Genomic DNA, 27,952 nt, shown 5'->3' with positions numbered 1-27,952 from the left:
ATGGAAATTATTGCGCGTGGCAGTTCAAAATAGATCAGATACGATCAGTATTGAAACGATCGCATATTTGTATGAGCGGCGCGAAAATTAAAATACTAAGTCAATAAGCATCGCTGACGCTTTGCTCTCAGGCTACATCAGCAATGAACTAAATTATTATTTGAGGCAATAAAATATCTACGTTTATATTCGACTACTTAAACATACAAACGCTCATGCGCAGCAATGTGGTCTTAATTGAACGCATCATACACCGGCACATACACATACACGTACACACACGCAACTGCACAAATGGCGGTTGGCAATGGCAGCGATGCCATGGCCTGCGTCTGTTGGTCTACAAATTTGAGGTGTTGCTGATCGCTGTCTTTAAACACTTTTCGCACTTAAGCTAGATGTATGTGTGTATGTGTATTTGTGTGTGGGTGTGTATGTGTGTGTGTAGATAGCCGCAGAAATTTTAATTAAATTGTTTACCTTTCGAATAATTGCAAAAATAGAATAAGCAAAGGTAACAAATAATTTGAATTTTTGTTTTTTGGTTTGCGGTTGGAAGGATATTCGCACGGCCGTTGAAAATATTTGTTGATCGCAAAAATGTTAGTTCCTGCAAATAATTTCGTGTTGCACGATGCGTTTGTGTGACGTTAGTCATTGATTGTCATTGGAGCTTGAAGATGTCGTTACACTTTGTGCCGAATTTGAAGGCTCGCTAGCGGAAACGTTTTCGTAATGTGGTTTAGTTAATTGGTTTTTAATTAAATACGCTAATTGTTTTAGTACCTAATGAAAATGATTACAAACCAAAATAGAGCATACATTTTTATGTATTCACTTTTTGTAATTTCTAGGCATTCTTGAAAATGTATTCGATTAAGTGTCAGCTTGCGAAGTAAATTGTGCGCAAAACGGAAGAAAATTAGCAGTAGTCGCACAATGCCATGACAAAAGCTTTAAATAGTCCAAAAAAGTCAGTAACTCATGCACGGTATATACCTTTGAAATCAGACTTTTTTTCAATTTCAAACGTTTATTAACAAAAAATGGTTACAAATTTAATCTTCAAAATAATAGCCATCGCTAGCGACACATTTTTCCCATCTCTCAGGCAATTTGCAGATGTCGCGCCAAACAAATTGGCCGTCTTTAGCCGCAAGCCAATCATCGAGCCATTTTTTGGCTTCTTCGTGAGAATTGAAGCGCTGCTCGGAAAGTGCGTGCCCCATCGATGCAAACATCGAATGATAATCGGAAGGCGCCAAGTCTGGTGAGTAAGCCGCATGCACCAGCGGTCCCCAATCGTACGTCTCCACCAATTCCCGGGTCGCTCTTGTTCGATGTGGCGGTGTATTATCATCAAGAAAAATTACTCGGCATATTCTGGGCGTTTTCGGTGTATAGCGCTGTTCAAATCGGCCAATTGTCGTTGGTAGCGTGCACCCCGTCAACTGTTTTACCTGGTTTTAATAGCTCGTACCAAATCATATCACGCTGATCCCAGAAAACACACAGCATTGCCTTGCGGCCGAAGCGATTTGGTTTGGCCGTTTTTTTTGGCTTGTAGCCGGGCGGACCATACGATCGTTTACGCCTGGGATTGGAGAAATACACCCATTTTTCATCACCCGTAACGATTCGATACAAAAAAGACTTCCTTTTGAACCGGGAGAGCAGCATTTCACAAGTGGTGTTTCGATGTCCGCAAATCGTAGTTTGAAGGCATGCAATTCGACATTTTTAAGAGCGACAAAAATGCATTGTTGTATGAAACGTAACAAACAATGAACTGATTGTTGACAGATGACAGACGAAAAACAAGGCATTCGGAAGGGTTTAAAAATACTCCTAACGACATCTACGGACTAATAGCTGAAAGTCCCGTTTCATTGGTATAGACCGTTGAATGAAGTCGGCTGAACAGAGGTCTGGGAGTGGAAGAAAAAAAAAGGATTTTTCTCGCAGTCACAAGCCAAAGAAGTGGTGTCATTATTTCGAAAGAACTTTGCCTTTCACTTCGAGATGCTGCGAAACAGACCCATATATCCAAAAGTTACGTCAAAAAATGTGAGCCGTCATGGGACGCCTGGCAGATGTGAAACATTTTAAATATTTTCCTCTGTGACTTCAGTAATAGTTATATTCGATGTTTCCTCTGCCGGTATTACTGTGACGATTGGTCGATGATAACTAAAGTACGTTACAACAGTATTGGATGAAATATTATCAAGATATCTCACAAATACAGCATCTATTGTTGTTCCATATTTGGTAGTAGATTCTCTTGGATTGTTGTTGATTTGCAATTGGAATTCTTTTTGAAGTGTGCTTTGAGTGCTGAATTTTTTTTGATTTTTCAGGTGGCGCAAAATTAATCATCCAGTTTTGTATTTGAAAATTATTAAATAAAATTAAAAAAAAAAAAAAAAAATATATTAAATAAAAAAATGACTTTGAGTGATGAAATTTTTTGACCTTTCTGGTGGCGCAAAATTAATTATGCAGTTTTGTGTTTGAAAATTATTAAATAAAATTAAAAAAAAATTAAATAAAAAATGACTTTGCGTGATGAAATTTTTTGACCTTTCTGGTGGTGCAAAATTAATTATCCAGTTTTGTATTACGTCAGTATAAGTTTTTTATTTGAAGCGTAAACAACAATATTTTTACCACACTTGAAAATGTCGAATTTCGTGCCAAATAATGTGTTTTTGCGGGGAATTCTTTAATATGAAGAAAAAAGCAGCCGAAAGTCATCGTATCTTGGTGGAAGTTTATGGTGAGCATGCTCTAGCTGAGCGAACGTGCCAGAAGTGGTTTGCACGCTTTAAAAGTGGTGATTTTGGCCGCGCCGCCAAAGTTCATGGATACCGAATTGGAGGAATTGCTCGATCAAGATCCGGCTCAAACGCAAGACGAGGTTGCAAAAACTTTGGGAGTTGATCAATTAACCATTTTCAAACGTTTAAAAGCCATGGGAATGATCCGAAATTCAAATTTCGAAAAAAACCGCACGAACTTATTCATAGACCTAATATTTGAAAATTATTAAATAAAATTAAAAAAATATTAAATAAAAAAATGATTTTGAGTGATGGAATTTTTGAATTTTCAGGAGGCGCAAAATTAATCATCCAGATTTGTATTTGAAAATTATTAAATAAAATTAAAAAAGTAATAAATAAAGAAATTATATTGAGTGATGACTTTTAACCTTTACGCCCGCCATTGCTTGTCTGTTTTTATACAGCAACTCTACACTTCACAAATTTCAATTATGATTGACGTACGGCACTATTTGTAAAAAATATAAATAATCCGATAGCATGATTAATTTTGTGTCACTTTGTATGATAATCAAAATGTGTCTTTAAAATATGCCTTCCTCCATAGGCTTAAACTTTTTATTTAATTTCAACTTTTGCTCATTACGAGCAGGCATATCTCGAATTTGCTATTAAATAGGTTTGAACTTTTCATTTCGAATTAATAAAGCAATAAATTTGGCATTGCAAAAAAGTTTCACTTGATTTAAATAATTGAGTAATGAAACTTCTGGCATTGCAAAATAGTTCCACTTGATTTAAATAATTGAGTAATGAAACTTCTGTCTGCTGTGGCTCTGCTTTCTGTGACCTTTTGATATTTTTCAACTCAAACACTGACCTTCGTCATTTCTTCGCACAGAGAGCACGCCTCAAAGGTGCCCATTCTAGCCAGCCTTCCAGTTTCCCATGAATTCTCTGTAATCGAATTCCTATTATCTACATAGCAAATTACCGAACACATTCAAAAACACATAACGCACCAACATTTACTAAGCACTCACGAGCATCCAACTTGCCGCTCTTTAGCAACTCTACATTTGTCTCTCTAACATGGCACACATACTAACACACTTTAACCCACATCATTTGTGAGTTGTTCCTTTGAAATTGGCTTAGCACTTCTCATACTACTACACACGGCAAGCGTCGCCACGCCAACGATTCGGTTTACAAGTGAGCCAATAGATGTTTAACATCAACAGGTGCGCAAAAGTGAAGCTTACGATCATATGAGCCCTTGATCTTGAAACTGATATAAGCCAAAAATTTTAAAAATCTAGTTTATCAGCTATTTCATATCACATCCTAATAAAATAACATAATTGGAAGAGATTAGCAGTATGCCATGAAAATTATATTATATATATAATTGGCGCGTACACCCTTTTTGGGTGTTTGGCCGAGCTCCTCCTCCTATTTGTGGTATGCGTCTTGATGTTGTTCCACAAATGGAGGGACCTACAGATTCAAGCCGACTCCGAATGGCAGATATTTTTATGAGGAGCTTTTTAATGGCAGAAATAGACTCGGAGGTTTGCCGTTGCCTGCCGAAGGGGCGGCCGCTATTAGAAAAATGTTTTTCTTAATTTTGGTGTTTCACCGAGATTCGAACCAACGTTCTCTCTGTGTAATGGTAATCACGCACCAACCCATTCGGCTATGGCGGCCGCCATGAAAATTAACACGATAAAATGTGTTTATTTTTTGGTTGGTAAACAAAATGCGGTTACTGTTTTTTTCGATAGTGGTATAAGTCAGTCTGTTCACAAAATTTGGCAAAATAATTAGTAATTTTGTCATGTCTTCAGATAACGGTTCAGGAATGATTAAGTAATCCTTTTAATTAATATACGACGAAGAAGTATAAGTAATGCTCCCAAGAAATGGAAACGAATAAGATTAATATCGTCTGCAGATGAATCAGTTCATACTTTAAAAGTGAATTCGGAACCCTTACAAATGGAAGAAAGCAACATGAAATCAAGAAAGAGGACACGAAATCAACGTAATTATGCACAAAATATAAGAAAAATGAAGAGAAATAGTGGAGAGGAATATGAAACAAAAAAGTCTAAGCAAGTGAGTGGTAAACTTTTCGAAAATAAAGATTGCCTTTGTTTCAAAAAATGTAAAAATGGAATCGGATATGAAGACAAGAAAACTAATTTTGATTCTTTTTGGAAATTAGCAAGTTTCGAAAAACAGAATTTTTTTCTGTATGGTTTGGTTCGAAAACAATCAATAAAACAAAGACGACCCCGAAATTACGAAGGGTATATAAGAAAATGTGGTTTTAAGTTTCATTTAAATGCACGGAATTCAGAAGTTTCAGTTTGTAAAACTTTTTTTTGGATACTTTCAAAATATCTAACAGAAGATTAAACCGTGTCTTAAATGCTAAAACACCTGGAACGGATGGTCGTGGCAAAATGGCTGGTTCATCTAGATAAACAGATGAAGAAATTAATGTGGTACGAGAACATATTCTGAGCTTTCCAGCATGTGAGATCACATCACACTTTATGTCGAAAGTATCTAAGTGCTGACTTACATACCTTTCATTGAGATAGGAGCGTAACACCTCATAGTAACTGTGCGGCAACGTTTTTTTTTTTTTTTTCAATTTATACAGTAAACCTGGGTGCCAAACTTTATCGAATGTCTGTGGTACATCGAGGAAAGCCGCAGTGCAAAATTTTTTTTCTTCTAGAACTTTGCGTATGGTGCTATAGACACGGTGAACTTGTTCCGTTGTTGCGTGCTCTTAGCGGACTTTTGATAGGATAGGGAGAAGACTAATCGGTGTGTACGGAGTAATACCTTCTAGTGGTTTACCAGGCTTGGAGATAAGGATAATTTTGGATTGCTTTGGAACATAACTGGTCAGCAAAATGGCGTTGAAGAGTTGCGTGATGTATTTGAAGCCTGCGTACTGGAGTTCTTTTAGGACTTTGCCGGTTTGAAGGTCATATCCTGGAGCCTTGTTTGCTTTGATGACTATAATGTTTTTGTTGATTTCCGATGTTGTTGTAGGTACAATCGGCAGCGACATTTGGTGAGGAGGGTGGAGATACTCAAAGCTGTCGGTTTTGTCTACTGGGGATGGGGTTGGATGCGGAGTAAATACTGATGATATGGCAGCCGAAGTTACTCTCACAATTTTGCTTCGGTTAGCCAAACATTGTAATTTATTATGCACTTCGAAAATTGTTTCAAGCGTATGCAGAAGTGTATTGACCTCCAAGGAGTATATTTTGGAAAACATTAAACCCATGTTGTTGTAGCAGCAGAAACATTCCCCATACTTGCACGGGGGAGTGACAGTCGTTGAGAAGTTATAAATCCGGGTCGTTCCGGTAACGTAGAACAGACTGCCATGGGAACGAACATTAAACCCATCTTCATGATTACTGTATTTTACTATGTTTTTATTATTGAGCGCAAAATGTAAAAGGCAACCCTCGTATTTTTAGCTTATTATATAACAAAAGCCATATCAATCCAAGTTTCAAACTTTAGAAACTATTAGAAAAATTCTATATAGCTTCTGCTCAAATATGAACGAGACGGTATCAATAAAACGGTCCGCGGATGACATATGGCAGAAATAAATTTTTTGTTTTTTGGTAGGACTGTTATAAGCTTACATGGCAAATTTCAGCGTGATATGTCACATAGTTTGTTTTCTGTGCTACTGTAAACAAGTCAAGTTCGAATGTGTTCTTCGAATTTAACGATGGAAATTCAAAGAATTTGTTTGTAATTTTGTTATTCCAACAAAATTTCGGCTTCAGACGCCTTAAAAATGTTGCAGACAACTTATGGGGACTCTGCTCTATCGCGTGCACGTGTTTTCCAGTGGTACAAATCGTTAAAAGAGGGCCGTACATCGGTTGAAAACTTGCCTCATGAACGTCGTCCAGCAACATCAGTAAACGACGAAAACATCGGAAAAGTAAAGGAAATTGTGCTTGAAAATCACACAAATCGCAAAATCGGTTAACGCTGAATATTATTTAGACGTTTTAAAGAGTTTGCGTGAGAACATTCGTCTTAAAAGGAAGGAATTGTGGGACAAGAAGTCATGGTTCTTGCATCACGATAATGCACCAGCTCACACATCACGTTTTGTTCGCGATTATTTGAACAAAAATAATGTTAATATCGTTCCGCAAGCACCGTATTCGTCTGATATGGCTCCATGTGACTTTTTCCTGTTTCCCAAGCTCAAGTTGCCGCTCCGTGGAAAACATTTTGAGACAATTGAAGTCATAAAAGAGAATTCGAAGAACACACTCGAGCTTGACTTGTTTACAGTCGCACAGAAAACAAACTATGTGACATATCACGCTGAAATTTGCCATGTAAGCTTATAAGTCCTACCAAAAAACAAAAAATTTATTTTTGCCATATGTCATCGCGGACCGTTTTATTGATACCGTCTCGTTCATATTTGAGTAGAAGGTATCATACTTTTCATCCCAATTCCTCAGTTTTTAACACATGGGCTGAAAAGTTTCGGGCCTAACATATAGATAGCTCTCGTTTTATTGCATTCACCTCTTTTCCAGTTAGTATTAAACATAAAACAAAAGCTGATTTTGATGTTTTTGTTTCATGAGTTATTGGGCTAAGAGTGACGCTACTTTTATTATTTTCAAAACAACAGATCAAAAAGAATTTGGAGTTTTATTTTACACTGCTTGTTGATGCGAAAAAATACCGTTCTAGTGAAGCAACGGCTTGAAAATGTTATGGGGACTCCGCCCCATTAGAAACACTAATAAATCGATGGTTTGCTGACTGGCTTCAAACGTGGTCGTAGAGACACCGTAACACTAAAAAAATTCAGAAAATCGTTTTGAATGATCGAAAAGTGAGGCTGCGTGAGTTAGCTGACATCGTAAAGATATCAAAAGAATGATTGGCTTTATATTGCATGAGCATTTGACTATGAGAAAGCTCTGTTCAAAGTGGGTGCCGCATTTGCTCACTGCACTAAAACTACAGGACTTGGCGCCCAGCTATTCTTGGCTGTTCACAGATCAAGAAAAAAATGTTCGCCGGTAAGAAATTTCGCTCGAAGGAAGAGGTTATCGCTGAAACTGAGAACTATTTTGAGGCAAAAGATAAATCGATCTACAAAAGTGGTCTTGAAATGCTAGAGCGACGCTGGAACGATTGCTGTTCTTGAAGGAAATTACGTAGATGCAGAAAGTTAATTTTGAACAAACAAAAACGTATTTTCTTTGTTAGGTACGGAACTTTGCAGGCCATGTGTTATAGCTTTTTTATTGTATAATAAAAAATAAAAAGTACAAATAAAAACAAGAAAGAATCCCTTTGAGTTTTTATAATTTTTTCCCAATTTTCTCCATACACAAATGCCCGATGACATAGTATCATATAAAAATAATGAGCACCAAAAATAAAAACAATAAAAATAGGTCAAAATGCAGAGGTGCTGTCTTTTGTCGCGGGCGGGAAGTTGTAAAAATGCATGGCCTTGTCCTATTCAGCGACCTATCAAGCAAAACTGTATGGAAAACACTGATCTAAATTAAGAATTCAGCAACTAAATGCTTACCCACGAATTAATAATAATTTATTTAACAGCAGCCCACACGATGATCTCAACGAATTTCATTTGGCTAGTTGTTAGCACTTCCTATGCGCCAAGTGTGAAAACAAATCACGAATTTTATCAAAGTAATTTTTATGTCCAGCAGCAACAAAGAATACTTGCAAATATAATAAATTGGGGGGCAAAAAGTAAAAGCAAAGCGTAGCTAAAACTTGAAATTTTCAAATCTGTTTGATGAATTTATTTAAAGAGAAAAAAGACAAACATTTACAATAAAACGCTAAAGAAGAACCACTATGAGGCGGAAAGAAGCAACAAAAGGGCGCTAAATTTATGTGACTGCATTGATGGAGAGGACAAGGCGTGTACACCGAGGCGTGTACTATCAGAGTAAATTAGCCTATAATAAGTGGACATGTGCACATTTCTTTCATTTCTCAACGTACTGGGCGCATAAACTATTCGACGACACTTTTGCCAGGAGAAGACGGCGCAATGCGCGTCGACACAAAGGCTGAGGGCTACTAGTGCTGCACCTCGGCCGGCCGAAGAGCGCATGGGTTCAACGCGTGTGCTGCTAATGGCTTTATTTTTTGCTTCTCAAATGCACTTGTAAATTAGCAATTATCATTAAGTTCACAATCAGCAGGTCTTTCACGTGATCAAAGCGAGCGACCATTTACGAATTTACAAGCCTACCCCCGATAGGCAAAGCGGCCGAGGGACAAAAGGGACATATGCACGTTTAGAATGCATACCTACACATATGCATACATAGGTGGCATACACGGCTAACGAGCGACAGACATACAAATGGTGGGTAGCCAGCCAGCCAGACCAGTAGTGGCATTGGGGCACTCGCAAGTTCAAAGTCAATTTTTAAATTTGCCTAATCATTTGCACACATACAAGCGCACATAGCATAACCATACAAATATACATACACACACATACATACATACATACATATATGGTACCTATGCGATTTATGTTCTTGATCGTAGCGGAACCTGCTGTCGTCCGTCGTTACAGTTCCTCCTGCTGCTGCTGCTGCTGCAGCTGTTGTCACAAATAATTGTCTACAGTTGAGTGAACGTGACAATTGGGCGCCATTAGCTCAAGTCCAAACAGCAAACGAGCGAATATTTTAAATGATTTTTTATATATATACACACACACACACACACACACACACACACATACATACATACATATCTACCTACATACCTTCGTTTTATGTAGATTAATGGGATAGAAAAGATGTAAGCAATCAGCGCGGGTGGTCAAGGGTGCGAGGGGCGTTGATGCTTGTAAATTGTTGAAAGCAAATAGATTTTACAAATTTAATTTTTTTTGTATTTTGTGACACTTTTATTTTTCCTTTGATAGTTTCTTCCATTGCATACAAACTTACGCGCTCTACTTTCTAATGTTTTCCATTTTTCTGTGTAAGTAATTATTTATTTTTTGTTTTTTTACGATCAAACATGCGATCGTGTAATTTCACCGACACAATTTGTCGCTGTTAGCATTTCTCCACCCACAAGAGGGCCGTTGTTGACTTAACAAATTCAACTATTTTCAATTAGCGCGGGGTCAATGCAGTGCAAACGGATATTTTTTTCAATAAAAATATATTCAAGCGCGAGTATTAGGGATGCCAAGCCCCGTGATCGGTGTTTTTTCCAGTTCCGAAAATCTCGGGATCCCGAAATTATTAAATATCGAATTAAAAGGAGAGTAAAATCTGTTTTGGTTTTTTTTATTATAAGAGGAATACTTATTTATAATGATTACTCTTTTCAATAAATAAATAAATGAAAATCTGGTTTTTCACAAAATTTTATTGCAGTAAATTTAATCCATCTTTTCACGAATGTGAGGCTAGAAGGCGAGGAATGTTGACACGTCTCGGCCGGATGCGGCCGCAAGAGATGCAGCCCCATTCAGCCCTTTCTTAACTTTATTAAGGCGACTGGGTTTGAGGGTAACTGCAGAGCCAATGAACTAGCGCGTATCGGGTCCAAATTCACCGATGAGTACATAGACAATGACATAGGCATACCCTTACAAACATGTAAGCTACTCATCCTTAAAGAAATAAGGAAAGCAAACGAAAGATGGCGTATTGAAGCCACCTGCAAAATCGCTATCGAACTGTGGCCGACTCTCAATGCTAAACTCACGGAATCCCTGCTAAGAAAAAAAACATATAGTCTTAGCACACTGATTTCAGTTTCAACGGGGCACTGCCTACTAGGTCGGCACGCCCAAAGGATGGGTGTGCAAGCACATGACTTCTGTAGAAGTTGTCTTGATGAGAAAGAGGAAGAGACAATCTTGCACCTTCTGTGCCACTGCCCTGTTCTATCCAGACGTAGGTTTACTATTCTAGGCAGACAATTTTTTAAGGGGGTTGTAGGGTTTAGCGCTAAAAAAAACACTTTTTTTTGAATTTTTTACAGAAATATGGCTTAAGATACTTTAATAAAATCAGTTGCATGTTATTGTACATCTTTTCAATAAGTTTTTAAAAAATATTAATAATAAAATATTGACAAATAAGCCCATGACAGAGTTTTTTTGGAGATATGTTTTTCGAGAGGTGCTCTGCGGTGCCAATCGGCATTCGTCGTAGAATCATCTGAAACTAAAAAAGTCGAATTTTTCAGTTAAAGTATGACGTAATGCTAGATGAGTGAAGAAAAAAAATTTCGATTTTGTGACCCTACCCCCCCCTTAATGAATTGGACGATCTCAGTGCTGCAGAAATAGGAGATATTCTAAAATTTTTGAAAAGCACACATGGAGAAATAGGGAAAGCTCCCCACGCGGCATCACAATGGGCTATGAGCCAGAGTGTGTCCTTCAGGACAACCGCTTCGACCAAACCAAACCTAACTGGGTTTGGATGAGGTGGTGGTAGTGATGGAGATGTTGTCTGAGTGGAACAGCCCATACCCAATTAGCACACAACATGCCTTTTTGATACACAGCTTGCAGAACCACTAACTCTTATTAGTTGACCATCTTTATTTGACTATAAATATGCTTATGTGACCTGTTTTCTTTACTGCAATTTCTTTCTAGTTAACCATTGAGAATTCCTCCAACATTCTATGTCGTAGAGCACCCAGACTTGGGCACTCATACAGATAGTAAAAGACTGTTTCCTAAGGTTCTTGTTGGTTGCAGCTCTACATCTATCGTTGCCACCCCGTCTTCCTGGCATGGTCTCCCAAAAGCCAGTGACCGGTTTTTGTTGACGTAATTCTGAAGATGTCTTTTCTTGGCTTTCCTAACAACTCGTCAGTTCTGGATTTGTTGCAATTGGGCCACGTTTGTTCAGGTATTGGGCAGATATCCGTGTTACTCCACCAGTCAACGGCCTACTTCTGGAATAGCGAGAAGATCTGCCTTTTGCGCACGCCTTGGGGACCGCCTATTTCTATCGTATCGGGTTCGTTATGGGATGTCCCCTGCCTTGCCAGTTCATTAGTTTTCCCATTTCCTTCTATGTTCCTATGGCCAGGTGCCGACATGAGAGTAATGTCTGTCGTGCGTGGTAAAGCATTTAATTCTTTTTTGCATTGTTTGGCGACTAGTAGTCCCGGAAAGGGTGTCTCCCCAGAAGGAGAGGAGGGGTTGTTTCAGGGAACGGCGATCGCTGTAAGAGCGAAGCCTCACCCAACCAAAAAAAAAAAATAGCATTACTCTAATATAAAATTTCCTCTTTTTGCTTTATTGAAATGTACGGCGTGTGAAACATTGCCAATTTAAGAACCAGGGTTGGCTCTTCACGAAATTTTCAACGATTTTCTTCTATGCTATTTTATAGGTTTTCAGTTATTGAATTTTTGCTCATACTAAAAAGGTTATGTCTCAAGGTGGCGACGAATTCCCGAATCTCGGGATCAAAATTTCCCGCTAATATTGGTATCCCTAGTAGGAATGTTTAAATGTACGAGTATGCATTGTCACATATTTTCTATTCGAATATCTATGTAAAATATAATTCTAATAACGTTAAAGATCTAATTTTTATTTCTGCACTTTTTTGTCCAGAAAACGAAAATCTTCTTACACACGTCACGGCTGAGAGAATACAGAAAGTTGAATCTCTACTCGGCTTTCAGTGAATTTAACAGAATAAGTTTTTGAGTTGACCTAATTGTAGAGGTTTCTTTAAAGCTTTTTTTTCCAAATACCTTTTTCTTTTTATTCACTTTTCTATTATCTTCTTTGTTTAAATTGGTCTAACTTTACTTTTAATTTTTGTTAACATATCGTCGCTCTTTTGACATTTCTTTTTTAGTTCGCTCACACATCTCATCTACAAACACGGCACGGCAAATATAACTTCTGCTCAAATATGAACGAGACTTTATCAATAAAACGGTCCGCGGATGACATATGGCAAAAATAAATTTTCTGTTTTTTGGTAGGACTGTTATAAGCTTACATGGAAAATTTCAGCGTGATATGTCACATAGTTTGTTTTCTGTGCTACTGTAAACAAGTCAAGCTCGAGTGTGTTCTTCGAATTTAACGATGGAAATTCAAAGAATTTGTTTGAAATTTTGTTATTCCAACAAAATTTCGGCTTCAGACGCCTTAAAAATGTTGCAGACAACCTAAGGGGACTCTGCTCTATCGCGTGCACGTATTTTCCAGTGGTACAAATCGTTCAAAGAGGGCCGTACATCAACCCAAAGAACCACGCCAAAGTCGCTCAAAAATTAAGATTATGTTGACTGTTTTTTTCGATTACGAAGGTGTGGTGCACTCGGAGTTCCTCCCGCAAGGCCGATCGGTTAACGCTGAATATTATTTAGACGTTTTAAAGCGTTTGCGCGAGAACATTCGTCTTAAAAGGAAAGAATTGTGGGACAACAAGTCATGGTTCTTGCATCACGATAATGCACCAGCTCACACATCACGTCTTGTTCGCGATTATTTGAACAAAAATAATGTTAATATCGTTCCGCAAGCACCGTATTCGCCTGATATGGCTCCATGTGACTTTTTCCTGTTTCCCAAGCTCAAGTTGCCGCTCCGTGGAAAACATTTTGAGACAATTGAAGTCATAAAAGAGAATTCGAAGAAGGAACTGAAATCCATACCGAAATCGGCCTTCCAGAAATGCTATGATGATTGGAAAAAACGTTGGAATATGTGTATCGCCTCCAATGGTAATTACTTTGAAGGAGATAATATAAAAATTGAACAATAATTAACCTTTTGTGTTTTATTAAATCAGTCTCGTTCATATTTGAGCAGAAGATACACATTTAGAGAGAGCCCTGGAAACTATTCCAGCGCATGGAGAATATTTTGAAAAAAAAAAAAAAACCAATAAAGGCCATTTCCGTTTAAATACTGCTTTGTGTTTTCGATTTTCAAAATATATAAAAGTGTCACCACTCGTATGGTAGAAAAATCTCTATTTTTTAATTTATTAATTTTTTTAATTCTAACAGCTAGTTAGGGTTGAATCCATAGCATTTTACTCTATTTTACATTTACTTCTATTTCTATTTTATGTTTAGAGGGAATATGAATCCATTTTTACTCACCTCAACGATGTTTAGCCGCGATCTGCTTAGATGTAATCAAAGTCAATGCTCTGAAATTAGAAGTGAAAGAAAACGTAAGCGATTAGATTTAAGGCAATCAAAAAGTGAGAAAATTCATTGTATTTGTTCAAAAAGGGACACTTGATTTAGATCATTGGCCGACATGCCCATCAGCACACTTTGAAATGATTCAGAAAATACTTTCTGCCCACAGCAAATGAATTTTTCCGAAAAAGAAAATGTTAGACCCATCAATGGATCAATTTCTGGTCTATGTGCGATCTACAGGCTCAACCAAGTGCATTTAAGAAAGTCTATGGTTAAAACTATTTGTAAAAACTTTGAAATTCTCCGGAGAGTAAGCCGCGTAGTGACCGGTCCAAGAAGCTCAACCAGAAAGATGGATCCTTTATTCGCAAAGCAGTGGATCAGAATCCGAAAATACATGCTACTGATTTGGCCCAGGAGGTAGCCGAGAGGTCTCAAATTGTTGTCCACCCACGTACAATAAGCAGGGCCCTTAATAATGAAGGTTACAACTGAAGAACTCCTCGCAAGGAGCCCCCTATAAGCGAGAAAACACGAAAGCTTCTTCTGGAGCTTGCAAAAAAGCACGTTAACCCATCTTCGGCCGCTACAAGAATTCGACATAATTTTTCCATTTCCTTTTTAGTCAGTGCTTATAGGACCATAATCAAGAAAAATTAAAAAAAAAAAAAAATTCTGACCATCGGTGTTTTAGATATGGACTGGTCGAAAAATCGACCACTGGCCAAAAACCGTCAAATATATTAAAAAAAGAATACAACATTTATGAAAAAAATTTAGCACACGAAGTCAATTTATTTCATTTTATTTCAAATACAAATATTTTTTTGTTGTTTTATTGATAGAAAAGTCAGCTTACAAATTTTTATGATAATCATCAAAACATATAGTACATATGTAAATGAATAATGCACTTTTTGCAAGTAGAAATAGTATGTTTCTTGCAAAATTTACACCGCCAAAATTTGTTTTCAATGCTTCTCATGCCTTTCATTGATCCGAGGAAGGTTCGATGGACCTTCATCTCCATGTTCGTTTTCATACTCGTCCTCGTCCTTGTTCTATACTTTGCCACCGCATTATCATGGAGATCCACACCACCCATGCCATGATTATACTCTTGAATAGCTTTTGGCTGCGGGATAGTGATAGTTTGTTTTTTCTTCCGAACAATATCTTTTAGTGCTAATAATTGGATTGACTGTGGAGTTATTAGTTATAACATTGACTACAGCATTATCATTCCACCGAACAGTAAATATTTCTTGCTGATGATCAAGTAGTTGGTCAAATGTTCCTCGTATTTCTTTTTTTAAATTTCTCTAAGGAGAATCGCCCATTCTATTTTCGCGAATAGTACCAGTTGCAAAAAATCGACGTTCGTTCAGAGGGCACATTAGATGGTATGAAGAGAAAAAAATTATCAAAGAAAATGATGTGGCACTCGGGGTCAGATACATTGGCAAGCAAGTCTAAGACTGTTTGTGCGCCTAGACCAATAGTTTTATCGTGAGGGGTTGCTGCTCCCCCGTACAATGAACTAGAAAATAAGTACCCACTTTCAGATCACAAGCACCATGTTTTCAACCCAAACCGGATTGGCTTTCCCTTGATAAACATTTTGCAGGAGTGGCGTACAAAGTATGGAATCATCTGTTCGTCTATAGAGAGATTATGGCTAAAGACTCCAAACTACATAAACTTTTTGTTGAGAGCGTCAGTAATAGGACGAACTTTCGCAATACGGTCTGCTGCGTTTAAATTCGTGTTGTCAGCGAGATGGAAAAACTGCTTAATTTTGTTAAACCAATTACGACTCATAGCCTGCTTCACAATTGGAATTCCCATGTCCGGTCGAACAGACCAGTAGTGGTCAATGTGTGGCAAAGTATGGTACCCCGATAGGTACAATATTCCAATAAACCTACGTATTTCGATTGGCGTGATGTTAATTGGAGCATTGTGTTGGTTTGCATACTCATTTGTGAAAGTGGTAATATTTGTGATCAAAAAACAATGTAAAGAGATCATAGGGGGATTTTGAGCCTACAAAATAGTGCAATTATATTATATATACATATATAAAAAGGATTAATTGCTTACCAATTTCAGAAAACATTTCTTCCAATTTGATTGCTTCCACATTTATTACGGTCCTTGCGTATTGAAAATCTCTGGGTTTTCGCCATATGGGACGGGCAAAATCCGATTTACTCAAGCGAAAAACTCTAGAACTAAAAATCTTAGCGGAATGCCAACATTCCACCGCTGCATCCCTTTTAGGATAGTTCTGCCCTAGTTCGATATTAGACGAATGAGAACTAGTTCGATTTGTACGTATTTTCTAATAGTCCCGTACCATCCAATATAGGACAGGTTCGATTTTGGAGGTAAGGTACTAGTGCTGAACTAGAATTTTGGTTCACTAGTAGTGATTCTCCCTGAAGGGGTAGTACCTTTCCTATACCACAAAGATAATCACTTCCATCTCTTTCAATAAGAAAAAAATATTGCTAGATTTTGTTCTATCCTACATGACAGTTCCTGGCCAGCGGTCGATTTCTCGACCACTAAAGTTTACGTCCATGAAACAGTAAAAATTATTGCAATATCGATATGTTACTTTTTTGATTCTCTTAATTTCATCTTTTCTCTTCACAATAAATTAGTAACAATTATTTGTTTTTTTTGTTTTTCATTATTTTTTCATCTGCACAAAAAACACGTAAAAATAGTGATAATTTCATTCTTTTACAAAAATCTGCCCTGAACCTTTTTTTCTTAAAAAATTATGCTCTGGAAATTAACTAAATTCCAAATTTAAAACTTGTGAAAACTGATCAATAAATTTACATTTAGTTTCTGAGATATTGGAGTCCGAAGTTGGTGGTCGAAAAATCGACCAGCTGCCGAAAATGGGTTAATAAGGGAATCGAATTTTGGAAGCCAGTTTTATTCACTGATGAGTCTAAATACAACATATCGGCAAAGTCAAAGTTTGGAAAAAACCAAACACTGCCGTGGATCCTAGAAATCTGATTCCGACTGTAAAGCATGGTGGTGACAGTGTCATGCTTTGGGGAGCAGTTGCAGCCACAGGAGTAGGAAACCTCGTTTTCATTGAAGAAAATATGGATCGCTTTCAATACAAGACCATTTTGGAACAAAACCTGATGCCATCCGTGGACAAACTAAGCCTAGGCTCGGGCTAGATGTTCCAGCAGGATAATGACCCGAAGCATACTGCGCAGATCGTCAAGGACTGGCTGATGTATTACTCCACGGCAACTATAGTCACCTCCACAAAGCCCGGACTTAAACAAAAAGATTCGGAAGCACTCTATTACTAGTGCTCCAATCCTCAAAGAGAAGTTGCTGGAGGAATAGCAGAATATCTCAGTGGAAGAGCTTGAAAATTTAGCAGTTTCAATGCCCAGACGTTTGCAAGCAGTCATCGATGCTGATGGTGGCCCAAAAAAATATTAATTTCCACAAATTTAATCAGTTTTCCTAGATAATTCTTATTTTCTAAGTTCGTATCTACACTTTTGTCAGTGCCTTTTTTTGGCTTTTCGTGAATAACTTTTAAAGTAAATACTGAAAATAATTTTTTTTTTTACATTTGTTATATAATTAGACTTAAAACAAAACTGCATCATTACATTCCTTTTAAATGCTTTAGATCGGGAGAAATTAAGAAAAAGGAGTCTCACGGAGAGTTTTGTCTGCAACTGCATGTCTTTCCTTATAGATTTTTTAAACTCACCCAATCGATAAACAATCACCATTACAAACTTGGGTTATCAATTACAAATTTTTGGTAAAATTTCATACTAAATGTATAATGGCCTTTTTTCAGCAAAAACTTAACTGCATTTCAGAGCTCTGTTAAGCTTGAGAAGCATTAATCGTTTATACCGCAATAGAGTTAACTCGAACATCTGACTTTAGTTAGATTAGATTTTATACGAGGCTCGCACTTGACATTAGAGTAAATACGACTAACAGACCTGTTACATTTTTATGTTAAGAGGTACATGTACAAGTTTCATGTTTTTTTTTTTTTTTTTTTTTTTTTTTTTTTTTTTTTTTTTTTTTTTTTTTGTGAAAAAAATAATAAATAATATCGCTGTTTACAATATTTAATATAGAAAAATGTATATAATTTTTTTTTTTATGATGAAAAATGAATTTCTTATATACCTGCATATGTAGAAAGCATATTACACAAAACTTCATTAACGACCCCTCCTTTGTACATACAGTTTCGAATTTGAATGGACTGTAAGCGAAGCAAAAAACGTACATCTACCTACGCAAAGAATATTCGACATCGAAAAGCTGCAATCACAACAGACATCCAGAAGATTCGCCACTCGACTCTCACTCCTGCTCTCGGAGAGCACTGCCCAACAAACCAGCATGCGCGAGCAATGGAACAACATTTCTCGTTCCCTACGTACCGCCGCCGAAGAAGAAATCGGATTCCGGCGAGCCCGAAAAAACAATTGGTACGACGAGGAATGTCATGCTGCTGCAGAAAGAAAGGATGCCGCCTATAGAGCCACGCTGCGATCGGGCGCAACGCGAGCCATGTGGGATCGCTACACAGAGCTGAAAAAGGAAGAGAGACGTATTATCCGACAGAAGAAACGAGAGGCCGAAATACGTGAGTGCGAGGAGCTTGAGATGCTGGCCAATAGAAATAACGCCCGAAAATTTTACCAGAAAGTTCGGCGGCTTACAGAAGGGGCGTTTTCCTGTAAAAACAAAGACGGCGTCTGGTGACTGACGTACAGAGCAATCTTAAATTATGGAGGGAACACTTCTCGAACCTGTTAAACGGTGACAGCTGCGCATGTCATAGAGAATGTGAAGATCCCGATACTCCAATCCTTGACGACGGAATTGTCGTTCCGTTACCCGACCATGACGAGGTGAGAATAGCAATATCACGGCTAAAGAACAACAAAGCCGCGGGCGCCGACGGACTGCCGGCTGAGCTATTCAAACATGGCGGCGAGGAGCTGGTAAGGTGCATGCATCAGCTCCTATGCAGAATATGGTCGGATGAAAGCATGCCTGCCGATTGGAATTTAAGTGTGCTCTGCCCAATCCATAAGAAGGGCGATCCTGTAATTTGTGCCAATTACCGCGGGATTAGTCTTTTAAATATCGCCTATAAGGTTCTAGCGAGCGTATTATGTGAAAGGCTGAAGCCCACCGTCAACCAACTGATTGGACCTTATCAGTGTGGCTTCAGACCTGGAAAGTCTACCATCGACCAAATATTCACAATACACCAAATCTTGGTGAAAGGAGAATCGACACACACCATCTTTTCGTCGACTTCAAAGCTGCATTCGAAAATACGGAAAGGAGTTACCTGTATGCCGCGATGTCTGAATTTGGTATCCCCGCAAAACTAATACGGCTATGTAAGATGACGTTGCTCAACACCAGCAGCGCCGTCAGAATTGGAAAGGACCTCTCCGAGCCGTTTGATACCAAACGAGGTTTCAGACAGAGTGACTCGCTGTCGTGCGACTTCTTCAACCTGATGTTGGAGAGGATCGTACGAGCCTCAGAACTTAATCGCTCAGGCACAATTGTTTATAAGAGCGTACAAATGTTGGCGTATGCCGATGATATTGACATCATCGACTTTAACAACCGCGCTGTTAGTTCTGCCTTCCCCAAATTGAATAAAGAGGCAAAGCGAATGGGTTTGGTGGTGAACGAGGACAAAACGAAGTACCTCCTGTCTTCAAACAAACAGTCGGCGCACTCGCGTATCGGCACCCTCGTCACTGTTGACAGTTATAATTTTGAGGTTGTAAAAGACTTCGTGTATTTAGGAACCAGCATTAACACCGATAACAATGTCAGCCTTGAAATCCAACGTAGAATCTCTCTTGCCAACAAGTGCTACTTTGGACTAAGTAGGCAATTGAGCAGTAAAGTCCTCTCTCGACGAACAAAACTAACACTCTACAAGACTCTCATCATGCCCGTCCTAACGTATGGCGCAGAAGCTTGGACGATGACAACATCCGATGAAGCGACGCTTGGAGTGTTCGAGAGAAAGATTCTGCGTAAGATTTTTGGACCTTTTCACGTTGGCAACGGCGAATATCGTAGACGATGGAACGATGAGCTGTATGAGCTTTACGACGACATAGACATAGCGCAGCGAATAAAGATCCAGCGGCTTCGTTGGCTGGGTCATGTCGTCCGAATGGATACAAACGCTCCGGCTTTGAAAGTATTCGATGCGGTACCAGCTGGTGGTAGCAGAGGAAGAGGAAGGCCTCCTCTGCGTTGGAAAGATCAGGTGGAGAAGGACTTGGCTTCACTTGGTGTGTCCAATTGGCGCCGGTTAGCACGAGAAAGAAACGACTGGAGCGCTTTGTTAATCTCGGCCAAAATCGCGTAAGCGGTTATCGCGCCAATTAAGAAGAAGAAGTATAAAAAACACTCTTAATATAACATTTTTTTTGACTTAATAAACGACTCCTCTTTTGTGCGTACAAACTGAACTCTGACTGCACGTGTAAGGGCTTTTACATTGGTAACCGTGACTCGCACTGTTAGCATAACATTTTTAACGACCCCTCTTTTGTTCGTACAGCTTAGACTCTGCACTGTTAACACAACATTTTTTCGACTTTTTTAACGAGGTTTGTTCGTACAGCTAAGAATTTGATTGCATTGGTAAGCGATTTCACACTCTTAACTATAATTAACACTGTCTAAACTCGCAAAAATTCTATTGGAATTTGAGAAATTGAATATTTTGTTTTACTTTAAGCAGAAATTACACTTGAGCGCGGATAAATATGCGATTAGTTCAATACTATTTTTTGTACCGACGACATATTATCCCTTCATTTAAACTAAATCCACGTCTATTCGTTCAAATATCTGTATAAAAGCTCAACCAAGTAATTATTTTTCTACTTGTGAATTTACCTTGTATGAAGCCAGCACAAATTTGCAATAATTCCATCCACAAAAAGACATTTGAGCCAAGGAATAGTAAACTAGATTAATGACAATATACAAAACCACTAAAATTATAAAAATGTGAGTCTTGAAGGAAACCAATATTTAGCAATCACACGGCTAAAAATCGCGTAAGCGGTTAGCGCGCCAAACAAGAAGAAAAAGATTAAATATGCAAATGTTCACTAACTTTTAAGAGCACTGAATTTTATTTGAACTTTCAATTATTTAAACTAACTTTCAGCTCATAAACGGCCCCTTCATTACTGATCAACGAACTAGAGCCCCATCAAGGTTACTTGGATTAGGGCTGACTGTGCGCTACAAGCAAAAGAGGAAAATTCTCTATTTAACAACACCTAATAAATAAACAAAGGTGCACTTAAACACCGAACTTACATTCTAATGGTCCACTTCACCACTGATAAAAAGGAGAGTGCTATACCAAGGTTAGTAGCGGCTAAGGCTGAAGGTAGACTGCGCACTCTAAACGATAGTATTGAATTTATTGTTGTATGCAAGCAACATTAAAAGGCGGAAGAGTGAAAGCTATGGTTTTAATGTCGAGATTCTAAAAATACTTTGTATGTATAAACTCTCCCAGAAACTTATTTAACCAAAAAATTAAATACACTAATTATTGTTGAGTGATTTGGAGCGAAATATTTAATTACAGCGCGCATTATTATATTTCATTTACGTATTTACGAGCATAACTACAATGTTTTCACAACGAATTTTCTTTCGTCTTCATTTTGTTGCTTGGTTTATCTTTAATGGCGCTTTTCTACTTGTCAGCTTCCTATCGTCCCTTCAAGCTTTGTCTGCTTCAAGCTTTTCGATCACTTCAGACATATCCTTCATTTCATTTTCCTCGAGCGCACGAAACACCCTAACCGCTACAACTTTATTGACCACTAAAGTCTCTATCATCTTTGTTTGATGAAATTCACGCGTAATCTTGGAGCACACAACCCCTTTCTGGTCTTGCACCAATGTGTTGTCAAACAGTTTCATCACAGTGGTCAATTTGCGCAAATCATAGGTTTCCTCATCGAACGCCTTGCCCAACTTGAAAGTGAGAATTGTTGTTGATTCCTCTCCTCCACTTGGCAGTGTAATCAAATTGTGTGTGCTTTCGACTTTATGCAGCATAACGATCGGTTGTTGAGAGTTGCCTAATTTCCGTTGGACCAAACCCATGCCAAGCTCCTTAAGATAGGCATCGTAGTTATCACTACTTTCGAGTTTGTACTGCTTGCCCGTCCAGCAATTGATTTTCTTCAACATTTTATGTATTGAATGTTGAATGCGAAATTTGGAAAAGGCCAAAAGTTATTTTCATAAATATTTACAAAAGTTGTTTTTGTGTACTGATTTTTTCTTTTGACATTATCACAATTTTTTATTATGATTTGGCTCAAAGCGAATTTGTATCAGGTGAAGTTAATAAACAGATTACTTTGGTTTTTTATTCGCCACAACGTATAGAATATCAAATTGAATTATTTTATTCAAGGCGAATCTATTAAAAATGATATCACTACATCAGCTGATTTGTTATTCTTCGCCGTGCCCATGTGGCTGTCAGCTCAGAATGAAACAAGGTGAATTCATTATTTCTTTTCTAGTTTCCCAATACTGTGCTTTGACAATCAAACGTACAGAACAGTGTTTTTGGTCTGGTACCACCACCTTTAATAAATGCACCTTGATTTTGTTTGTAAAATTTCCTCAAAAGCACAACTGACATGAATTTGGAGCTAGAAGCATACGACGATAATGCGAATGAAACAGTTTTTCGTCATTTTAAGATATGCTGACAACAGGCTGGACATGGCGAAAGGAAAAACAAAAACAACAAATCAGTTGGTTTACCAATACCACCTTCAATAGATTCGCTGTAGATTAGACCCATATTTTGGATGCTGTCTTGACCATTTTGGAAAAAATGTTTTGGTGGTCGATTCTAATTACCAAATCTTTATGCGTTCATGCCAGTTTTTAAATTCTTTCAAATCTCCATGACTAATAAAGGCGCTTTCATTAAAGGTGGAGGCGCTAAACCAACAACAATGTTTTCTACGTTTGACTGTCACGGCAAAGTATTGGCAAAGACAAAGAATGAATTTGCTTTGTTTCATTCTTTGCTGACAGTCATATGGACACGGCGAAAAAACAACACATCAGCTGATTTACCGATACCACCTTTAATAAATAGATTCGCCTTGTGATTCATAACGAAATTTAGTAGTTGAATACTACGAACTGGGTTTCTTGTTTTTTGTTTTAGTCTTGAATGCATCCGAATTCAAGGGACAAAGTTTAGAGAGTTCCTTAAGAAGCAATATTCAGTCCTAGGAGTATTTTCATGAGAGTTTCATGCCCTTCTGGACTGTAAAAGCCAATTAAAAGAAATTTATTATCTATACCTGTCTAAATTAACGCTGGTGGCAAAATAAATTTTGACGGGGCATATGCTTGGTATGAAGGAGTGTATTCAGCTACGATATCTGGACTATTACTTCTACATACTGGAATGGCTCGAATTTGCCCGAGCCTTGCTTTATGGTGACTTCGTTTATCTCAAAAAATGTTGCCTTTTATTTACTTTTTTCGTGTTCGATTCTAAAATAAGTGGACAAAAAAATTGTCAGTGTAGAATTTAGTAGCAAGGCAGTGATTCCAATGATTCTGTTCCGGAAATATGAACGTCGAAGATGAGGCACACGGTCAATTGGCGAAAATATCGCTGAAATCGTGGAAGTAGTCGAGCTGGAACGGCATGTGAAAACTTATTTCAAAGCTCAGGGATTGCTAATTAGTAAGAAAAGTCTTTCGAATGATTTACTTAATAATTATTACATATTATTTATTTCCAAAGGCGAAATATGAATATAATTATTCTTACACATAAAAAAAGATGGAGCACTGGCTGCCAATACCTTCGGCTCGCTGATGTAAAGAAAAGAGATAGTTAGCTTAAAGGTCTTACATGAAAAAGTGAGACTAGAAAACTTGATTATTTAGGACTATAGTAAAAAATTGCATAGCTACGTAAGAAGATAAAATATTAAATTAAGTTTTTCAATCCTGATTGAACCAGACTTTTCTGACCTTTTTGATATCTTTTTCTGAGGAAGTAGTTTTTAACAGGAGGTATGTATTTGATTACGGAAGAAACTTTTTTCTGATTGATGCAAAATATGGACAGTCGTTGAGTAGATGGGAGACCGCTAAAACCAACGATGAGTGACAGATTTGCCAGGAAGGAGGACGGTAATCTCTAAAAACTTATGAATGGTTGGCGATTGCGTGCTCTAGTCGTAGGCGGACAAATGCTTTGATATCGTTGCTATGGCAATTAAGTGGGTAATTTGGTTTTATCCTCTTTGGAATATTTACGATATAATAGTGGGAAGTGAGTCTCCAAGTGACTATTTGTGCGTTATAGCGTCTGCGAGATATAAATTTGTATACGATTTTTTTTTTTTTTCAAATATAGTCAAAAGTTATAAACGGTTCTTTCGCAGCGAGTTTAGCCCGCTCGTCCGCTAAATTGTTCTCTTTTACAGTCTGCTACATAAGAGCCTGGTCACTGTTGCACGTAGATAAAAAATCAGAGCGTCCTGTTTCTTTTTCTATGACATATAGGTCACCTCAGTCCTTCATGCTTTTTGTAAAAAGTCAGCTGTCTGTAAAATTTAGTCTTCAATTGAGTGGTTTTTCGAAATGAGTGCTGTTTACGCCTCTCGCTTTGAGGCAATTTTTCTATGTTTGCATGAAAAAGAACCCAAATTAACGCGACTGCTGCTGCGAAATATATGGAAAAGTCGAAGCAGTTCGTTAGCAAGTGGATAAATCGCTATAAAAAGATCGGTAACGTTGATGATTTTCCTGATCGCGGAAGTGCAAGCAAAGTCTCAAAAAAAAGACGAAAAAAAGATTCTCGCATTGTTCTCGAAAGATCCAATATTGAGAGCAAAAAGTGTTGACATATCTTACGGAACGATTCGCAGGCTTGCCAATAAACTGAAATATCGCAGTACTTTGGAAAAACCAATGTTGATTGCAAAACACGTTGAAAACGAGTGGAGCACTAAACGGAGTTGTCAGTTGTTAGATTGACCATCTCAATCACCAGATGCAAATCCCATAGAAAATGTGTGGGCTCTAGATGAAAATGCAGCTTTGCCTTAGATCTACTTTCTCGACAAATTCGGAAAATTTCGAGGTCTTTTCCGGTAGAATATGCAGAAAAACTAGTGGAAAGTATGCCCCGACGGTGTCAGGCCATAATTGATAATGCAGGAGATTGGACTTGCTACTGAGGTGGTTGCATTGAGTATTGACGATCAAAAAATTATCAATAAATTTGCGAATTTTCGAAAAATCATTTGTTGTTATTATTTAACAGTGACCACGCTCTTATGTAACAGACTGTATGCCTGCATGGCCTGGAACCCACATGAGTTTTATGCGATCGCTATTTTCTAATAACTTGCTACGGATACCAGAGATGGTTTGCGACTTATTAATTGTGTTCATTATCGAGTAAATAACTGATTTGCTAATCATCCAAATTACTGTTTTCGGTAAAGAGTTTTTAGCGAAGATAATCGCATTGAGGATCGCTGCAGTTTCGGCTGTATAAACGGAGGAATAGCTAGGGATGATGTCTGCCGTTATTGCTTCTCCTTTCGAGTTGACAACTGCGAACGAGGTGTTAATATCAGTTTTTGAGCCATCAGTGAAAATTAAGCTCCATTCGGGAAGTAGAAGAGTTGTGACTTCTGCAAAAAGACGTTGGTGGCGCTAGTGTGAGTTTTACCATACCATATTTCCCTAAGTTTAATATAAAATTAGATTCCTTCATCAACCCGGGCGGAAAGAGTTCATTTTGGTGGAGTGAAGCGGAAGTGTTGCCAATATCTCTGGCGTAATCTATGCGCAGTGTAATCGTCAATTTGCGACTTGGAGTCTTACTTCGTTGGAGTTCGCCTATCACTGCTTCATACAGAGCGCGCTGTCGTAGCAAAGGAATAGCTCTTATACCTTTCTTTGTATTTGTCATGAATCTCTCTTCAATTACGGGGAAGCCTGCTGCCGTCAATATAAATTTTGTTGGTGATTTAGACATAGCACGAATGCTTCTGTTTACAGCCATGTGGTAAGCTGAGTAAAGTAAATAGTTGTACGTTGCTTTTCATTGCCACAGATGGGAAGGCCATGGTCTATATTCGATAATACGAGTGCCCTGTGGTTACATTCATTAGCGTTGAAGAGTTAATTAAACAGTTGTTTAGATGACAAGTATTTGATATTGTTTTAGGCGGACAGGATATTAATGAAATTTTGTTTGACTGTAAGATAATTAATACTATGTTACCTTCATAGTCGAAATAAAAAAACCAAATGTTGAGATCTTTCTATTTCTCTTAAGGCCCTTGCCTCATTTTTTGGCCAAACGAGGTTTGTTCAAAAAGTTGTCAGCCTTCAAAAAATGGTCTTCCAAAAAAAGGTATGTCGCTAGCGACACTGAATCCGATACTCGCAGGTGATTGACATCTAATAGACAAAAAGGTTACTGTTCAGCATGAATGTCGTTATCGCGTGAACTATGATCTACGTTTTTATACCTTTTTTTTTACTTTAAAGGTCCGAAAAAAATACTACAAAATGTTTTTTCCGGAATAATCGTAATTCACACGATCAAGACATCAATTGTACTTCATTTAAATTTTATTTAATCAAAATCTGTTCAGTAGAACCGACTACATCTGTTCGAGGTTCGTTCAAAAAGTAGTCCGCCTTCAAAACATGGTCTTCCAAATAAAGTTATGTTGCTGGCGACACGGATTCCGATTCTCACAGGTGTTTGCAATCAAAAAGGCAAGAAGGTTATTGTTCAGTATGAATGCCGTTATCGTGTGAACTATGATCGACGTTTTTAGACCCTTTGTTTTTCTTTAAAGGTCCGAAGAAAATACTACAAAATGTTTTTTCGGAATGATCGTAGTTCACACGATAACGATATCAATTCTTCGCCATTTAAATTTTATTACATCAATATCTATTCAGTAGAACCGACTACATCTGTGCCCATTGTCCATTTGAAGACCATTTTTTCAAGGCTGACAACTTTGTGAACGAACCTCGTATGACCAAAAAAACATTTAGTATTTATCAATGGATCAAAAAATGAAATACTAAAAACAAAAATTAAAAAAATCTTTTTTCGTTTCTGAATTACACGCTTTTAAAGAAACACCATTTCAAATGAGGCGAGGGCAAATTTGAAAACGAAGGCAAATCCACAAATTTCCGCGGTTTTCTTTAAAAACATTTTGAGAAGCTGAACGTGCTGCTTTTGGCATAAGCAACATTTTTGGGTCTTCACAAATTTATAGACAAAAAATTATTCACGTTTCATAAGCATAAAAATGGTGTGGAAAAAAATTACAACGGGAACAACAAAAAACATGCTAATTAATTGCAAATAAATAATTTGTCTGCCCATAAATTTCGCATTCAACGAAAATGTGCGAAAAATTATTAATCTGAACAGCGATGCACAGGGTGATTCAGTAATTCTTTTATAAATGAAACATAGTAAAATTTGTCGATATGAATTTTTTTCTTATTTCATCAAGTGTTTTAGTCTATGGCATTTGTGTGTGAAATAATGAGAAAATTTTCGAAACATCCGTTAAACGAGTATCACTACTCCTCTGGCAACACAGGAAGCGCATAGCGAAATTTTCCCTGACTTTTCAGCATAATTCGGGATATAATCATTTATCACACATGAAATTTCGTTCTTAGATCGCATACATCGCAATTTTCCCGTAGCGCCAGAGAGAGAAGTCCAAGTGCGTGCTCTTCTTGACTGGCGCGATAGATAACCGCTT

The 27,952-nt window shown here is 37.7% G+C and overlaps 3 protein-coding genes across 3 annotated transcripts in view; all 3 read right to left on the bottom strand.

Moving 5' to 3' along the window:
• LOC129237881 (serine/threonine-protein kinase OSR1) overlaps positions 1-680 on the bottom strand; it is a 49,178-nt gene extending 48,498 nt beyond the window's left edge. Inside the window, exon 1 of the mRNA XM_054872886.1 lies at positions 481-680. Within this exon, the coding sequence (XP_054728861.1) occupies positions 481-658 (178 nt within the window). The 5' untranslated portion in view covers positions 659-680. The remainder of the gene's footprint in view (positions 1-480) is intronic.
• The window catches only part of LOC129238017 (E3 ubiquitin-protein ligase RNF181 homolog), a 130,501-nt gene that overhangs the window by 61,600 nt on the left and 40,949 nt on the right, over positions 1-27,952 (bottom strand). Inside the window, exon 2 of the mRNA XM_054873143.1 lies at positions 13,989-14,038. The gene's annotated coding sequence lies outside the window, so the exon portion shown is untranslated. The remainder of the gene's footprint in view (positions 1-13,988; positions 14,039-27,952) is intronic.
• Positions 21,855-22,331, bottom strand: LOC129237934 (sodium/calcium exchanger regulatory protein 1-like). Its single transcript, XM_054872938.1, has one exon. The coding sequence runs from the start codon at positions 22,329-22,331 to the stop codon at positions 21,855-21,857; it is 477 nt and encodes a 158-aa protein (XP_054728913.1).

This window comes from Anastrepha obliqua, chromosome 1 (genome assembly GCF_027943255.1).
Source record: "Anastrepha obliqua isolate idAnaObli1 chromosome 1, idAnaObli1_1.0, whole genome shotgun sequence".
Classification (NCBI taxonomy): Eukaryota; Metazoa; Arthropoda; class Insecta; order Diptera; family Tephritidae; genus Anastrepha; species Anastrepha obliqua.
This window is presented reverse-complemented; position numbering and strand designations above follow the sequence as displayed.